The sequence below is a fragment of the Mastigoproctus giganteus genome, chromosome 8 (assembly GCF_048544385.1).
Source record: "Mastigoproctus giganteus isolate SK-2022 chromosome 8, ASM4854438v1, whole genome shotgun sequence".
Taxonomy (NCBI): domain Eukaryota; kingdom Metazoa; phylum Arthropoda; class Arachnida; order Uropygi; family Thelyphonidae; genus Mastigoproctus; species Mastigoproctus giganteus.
Window position 1 is genome coordinate 31,396,382 of NC_143582.1, and position 6,000 is coordinate 31,402,381.

At 32.5% G+C, this 6,000-nt stretch overlaps 1 protein-coding gene across 1 annotated transcript in view; it reads left to right on the forward strand.

The window, feature by feature from the left end:
- LOC150081409 (kielin/chordin-like protein) overlaps positions 1 to 3,912 on the forward strand; it is a 572,736-nt gene extending 568,824 nt beyond the window's left edge. The window contains exon 33 of the mRNA XM_090380194.1: positions 3,606 to 3,912. Within this exon, the coding sequence (XP_090236320.1) occupies positions 3,606 to 3,619 (14 nt within the window). The 3' untranslated portion in view covers positions 3,620 to 3,912. The remainder of the gene's footprint in view (positions 1 to 3,605) is intronic.
- Positions 3,913 to 6,000: the final 2,088 nt, after the last annotated feature.

The window sequence follows — 6,000 nt, forward strand, 5'->3', positions numbered from 1 at the left end:
TCCAGAAATTATCTGGTAAAAAATGCCTGATTGGTCTCTGGGTAGGAAACCACATTACAATGATATGTATAGGTAGATAGGTGTAAACATTGATTGCTATTTGTGGGTGCATAGTCTGAATTTATTTTGAAACTATTATCCTGTTCATAATCATAACTTTTTAAAATAAAATCAGTTCTGAGTGCAGTTTGAATTGTGCAGAAACTTTAAAGTTTTTGTGCTGTTAAGTGAGAATGGTGGCATATTCAACCCAAGAAATGACAGACATACATCTCATGTAAGGACTTACTACAGCAATACATTTATACATTGAAAAGTTTCCAGTTTCCACATTGTCATTTTTCAGATAAGAAGACCTTTCAGAGAATAGATGTGCATTTTGGAGATATAGGATCCTCAACAAAAATTTGGAGGGTAGTAGACCAATTAACACTGGAACTGTTAGGTAGGAAGAGCACGTGGAGGAAAGTCCTGGTGACAGCACCCAAAACATAATAGAAGAAGAGGATATAGGACACACAATTGTGTGGAGAATTTTATGAAAACAACTCTATCCATACCACAGTCAAGTTTACAAGGCCTTACTAAAACTGATTTCCCACCACAAGAAGCTTTTTATACTTGGTTCATGCAATAATGTGCTCATAATCCTCCTTTTCTGCTCCCTCTGTTGTTTTCTGATGAAGCTGGCTTCACAAGAAATGGCATAATCAGTTTTCACCACACTTATGACTAGGCAGAAGAGAATCTGCATGCTGTCATCCAGTTAAGGTCCCCAGCAACAATTTAGTGTTAATGTATGGGCAGGAATTATTGCTGACTGTTTAACTGATCCCATTTTTTTCCCTGGAGGGTCAGCTAGAAAATACTATTATGAATTTTTAAGAAATTATTAATGTGATTTACTAGATGAAATTCCTCATGCCATCTGAAATCATATGGGGATTATGTATGGCAGCACTGTGCTCATTTTAGTTGAGTAATCAGAGACTATTTGGATGAACATTTCCCTGGTAAATGGAGAGGCCATGGAGGACCAATTATGTGGCCTGCTTACTCCCTAGACCTGATTTTTATCTTTGAAATCCATCATTTATGTGACATCTATCAATGGCATTGAAATGCTTCACTAACATATAGAACAAGGATGCCAGTGAATCCAAACAATATCTAGAATTTTTGAGTCATCCAGCATTCCATGACAAGATGCTTTCAGGCATCTATTATTCAAGGGCACTTCTTTTAAATGTAAGGTGGATAATTTTTGGAGCACCAAAGGGCTGTAACTTGTAAACAAAGCAATTTTAGACATATGTTCATATGAACTTCTTCTTCTTTTTTTTTTTTTTTTTTGAAGTCCTGAATTGATCCTAAAAGTACAGCCCACATGTTATGGAGCATAATTACTACTTATACCTGGATATAAGTAGTAATTTATGATTTAATTTACAGAAATATGAACTTTAAATCAATAATAAATAAATAAAATGATGAAATAGGTGTGCTAAAAAAGTGAAAATGTTTTATTCAGAGAATGCCATTTTGAAAGCATATTTTATATATAAGAAATATTACACATTAAGAAATATGGTATGCTATGGCAGATACAACTTATTGTTACTTTTTACATATTAATAGATCAATTTTGTTTTTAATGTTTAATTTTTTCCTTGCAATAATGTGAAAATTGAACTTTAGTGCAATCAAAAATATGTGGATATTACAGTAATAAAATAAAAAAACCCTAATTATTTAAAAAGATGGAAAATTTTGAAAAGGGTATAATAATGAATTCTTTTGCCACTTTTAAAAGCTCCATTTTTTTTTTTTCAGGTGATACTTCCATAGCTGTATTTACAATATGGGACTATGCTGTGCCATTCATAATTTTCCAATAAAGTTTTCCCTTTTGTTGCAAACCAATACATTTTGCTGATAGATGGATTTTGAAAATAATTCATTTATAATTCTTGTCCGAACAAAATAATTTTGTTTGGACGAGACTTGCAAACACTAATAATAAGGGAAGACTGCTAATAATAGGCACCTGTGAGGTGATCTGATTGAGGCGTATAAGGCCTTGAATGGGTTTAGAATGCTGAATTCTGATGGAATTCTACTGCTTGCTCAGATTACGAACCTAAGGGGGCATAAATTGAAATTGAGGAAAGACAGCTGTAGAATAGATGTGCAGAAATTTGCCTTTAGCCAGCGGTTGGTTAATTGCTGGAACAAACTTCCATCTGTCACTGTGGAAGTTGATAGTTTAAATAAATTCAAGGAGGAACTGGACAAACTTTTAGAGGTTGCGTGAATTTTTTTTTTTTTTTTTTGGCTGATGCTACATAAGCTTGCTTTCCTGCATCACATGCTTCTATTACTAAGTCAGCCAGGATCTAAAATTATGTTTTTTTATAGAAAGTTTCATTAAAATTATTCATTGTAATAGGATTTTACTGTATATGTTTTTCATGTGTGGGCCCTGAGGAATACTTATTGTTTTTCTCAAAACCATTTCAAATAATGTTTTCAATAATGCTTCAGAGTTTGCTACAAATCTTTCAGTACATGCTGCCATCTGTTATCTATATTTCTAAGTAATTATATACAGTTTATAAATAGATAGCAACACAAAAATAGATTTTAAAATTGGAGGAGAAGATCACACCTGTCAGCCATTGTTGTCCAATTTTGGCATATAAAAGCCAAAATTCTTTATAATTCAGATTGAAAGTTAATGCATTTGAATAAAATGATATATAAATAGATGAAGATAATATTACATAAAAAAAACTGTTAAAAATCATTTAAAAACTGTACAGTTTTTAAATTATTTTTATAAATTTTTCTATGAATTTTTAGAGATTGTTTGGTGGTTTAAAAACAAAAGTTCTGACTTGATTTTTGATTAACTCCGGGGACTTGTGTCTGGTGAGCATATGAGCTTGGCACACCCAGGGTCCTGAGCTGGATATCATCATTCTTCTCTTTCTTGGTGATTCCCGTCTACTTTTGTCTCTCTCTCTCTCTCTCTCTCTCTCTCTCTCTCTCTCTCTCTCTCTCTCTCTCTCTAGGCGCCTCCGTAGCCAGGTGGGAAGGAGCAGCAGTGCGTAGCACACGCTTCTTGATTAGACCGGGGTTCGAGCCCGTCACCACCAAATATGGAGAATGCGGAAAGGTCATGGAATGACCACCGTATATCCCGGAGCAATATGGCCTTAGTTGCTAATGCTCCTAAAAACCAAATAACAAACAAACAAACAAACTCTCTCTCTCTCTCTCTCTCTCTCTCAGTGTAACTTGGGAATTTTTTTTCCTTTTTCTTTTTTGGCTGGTGCAGCATGAGCCTCATGCTTCCCTGCACCATGTAGTTAATAATAATAATAATAATTTCATGTTAATATTAAGCAACCAATTAAAAATAAGAACAAATTAGTATTTAAAAGTATTTATGTTACAAAGTTTTTATTTTTAAAAATTTTCAAAATTTCACAAAAATTTTGATATTTGAAATTTTAAATATTATTTAAAATTATATTCATTTTATAACTTTTATTATGCATTAATTAGAATATAGACTTCTATTTTTTTTTTATTTCATTTAGGAACAAGACAGTGATATTTTCCTATGTCCAGTTACTGCATACATCTTTGAGGGCACAATATGTTGTTTAAACCCACCCACCTCCCTCCTTTAAGTCCAGACACTCCACTGTAGAGCTTTTTTGATATAGATTTGAGAGATATCTTTTGTGAAATTTTTATAAATGTTATTGAAAAAGACTTTTGTCATTCCTCTAGATACAAACAGACTTATACATATACACATATACCTTTGGCAGCTAACAACACCTTTATATTAGTGATAGCTGGATTCTATCATTATTGTAATGCACATTCCATCTTATTTATAATGCTATTTCATGGTACTTCCTTATGCAACTGTTTTTATACAGAATAATTCCAGTTTTTGAAAAAAAAAATCAATTCCTTTTAATTTACATGTTCTTTTTATTTATAATTATTGATTAATAGCTTCTCATATTTAAGTAATGTTTTTTGTAGTTGGTCTTCTTACGTTTGAAAATAAAGATGTTTTCTGTGACTGAGTATAGACTTTTCTTTTTAAAATTTTTTGTGTGCATCTTCCTTTCAGTATGTTTTCTGCTGATATATGTTTACATTAGTACATACCATGTGACCAAAATTAATGTTGATTCTGGCCATCTGGTATGTACTCATCTTTTGTAGATAGTGCTTTATAATGAAAAAGAAAGTTTTCAAAAATCCAATATCAAAAACCAAATAAAATACAATATAAATAAGATCAAAAGAATTCATCCACAGGGGTTTCATCTCATCAGAAACCACAAGGTCTCAGTGAAAAATAAAATGTCAAGGACATCATTATTATTATTATCTTTCTATATATTAAAATAATTTTGCACCTAGTGATATTTATTCAGCCAATGTGAGAAGAGAGATGGATGTTATGTGGTTATACATAAACAGAAGCTTGTTTTAGTGTGGTAAAACAAGATTCTGTTTAAGCATGGTCACGTGCTATGTTTATCTAATATGACTACACGGCACCGTGTGTAAAGTATTTATATTCGTAGCAAAGAGACACACACAGTGTTGAAAGCTTCTGTAAGTATTTTATTTTACTTTATCAAAAGAAGCAAGTGCAGCGAGCAGGGGGCAAAGCCACCCTAGTTATTATTATTGTTATTATTATTATTATTAGCCATATGGGGCAAGGAGGCCTGAGGCTTATGCTGCACCAGCCAAAAAAAAAAAATTTTTTTATTGTCACCCAGAGAGAGAGAGAGAGAGAGAGAGAGAGAAGTAGAAAGGAATCACCAAGAAAGAGAAGAATGATGATATCCAGCTCAGGACCCTGGGTGTGCCAAGCCCATACTCACCAGATGTGAGCCCCTGGGGACATAACATTTTTATAACCACCATTGGCCTGAGATGAGCAATTGTGATTCTTTCTGTGATAAGTAAAAAAAAAAAAAAAAAATCTTGTTTATAACTCCAGCACAACCACTAGGTCAGAGGAGTTTACATTACTTATTTTGACAAATACCCTATTTAGTAGTCATGTGGCTTTGAACCACGGTCTACTTGAAGTGTGTGTGCTTCTGCACATTCTTACTTAACCACTCGGCTACATCAGCCTCAACAAGTCAAGGCCTAGGACTAAAGTATGGGGGAATCTTTTGAGCTAGGCTATTAAATACCTTTAGATAGCACCCCTCTTAATGGAAACTACTTGCAGAATATTGAAAGAAAAATTCATCAGATTCAATATATGTAAAAAAAAAAACATTGAATAAATTGATGAACAGAAATAAAACTAAAATGCTCGAGTGTTGTTATGAGTGAAACTTGTACAGAACATGTACAGATAATAAACTTGTACAGATAATATGTACAGAACAGAAAAATGTCATGTTGAAAAATAAATACTGTACATGAATAAACAGATATAGACAGACATAGATAACACAGCACTTTTTGATGGTTATTGTCTCTCTTCCTCCAAATTGTGGTAGCAATTCAAAAGCCAACCAACATTTCTGGCAGGAAAAAGTACAGAACTGGTTTTATTAAGCCAGTAAATACATTACAACCCAGGAGGTATGGAGAGAGAGAGTCAAGAAGTTTAAAGTTGAAATTATTTGCAACTTTAAACTTCTTAACTGAAGGAAGAACCTGAAGGAAGTAAGGTCAATAGACTATAGAAAATATTAGTTAATTAAAGATAGTGTATGTACGATAGAAGGAAATAAAATTATGATATCTCAGAAGAAAGTATGAAACAAATTTTCTTTTGTGAATTAATCTCTTATTAAATAGAGTAAAAAGAATCATTGTAATAATTTGCTGGAATTAAAATCTTTTGTGATTATTAGAAGTGAATGTGTCTTTTTATTGCAACCTTTCTGTAGTATACAAAACAGATAACCCCTGAATTTTCTGAGAGAAAAGAAT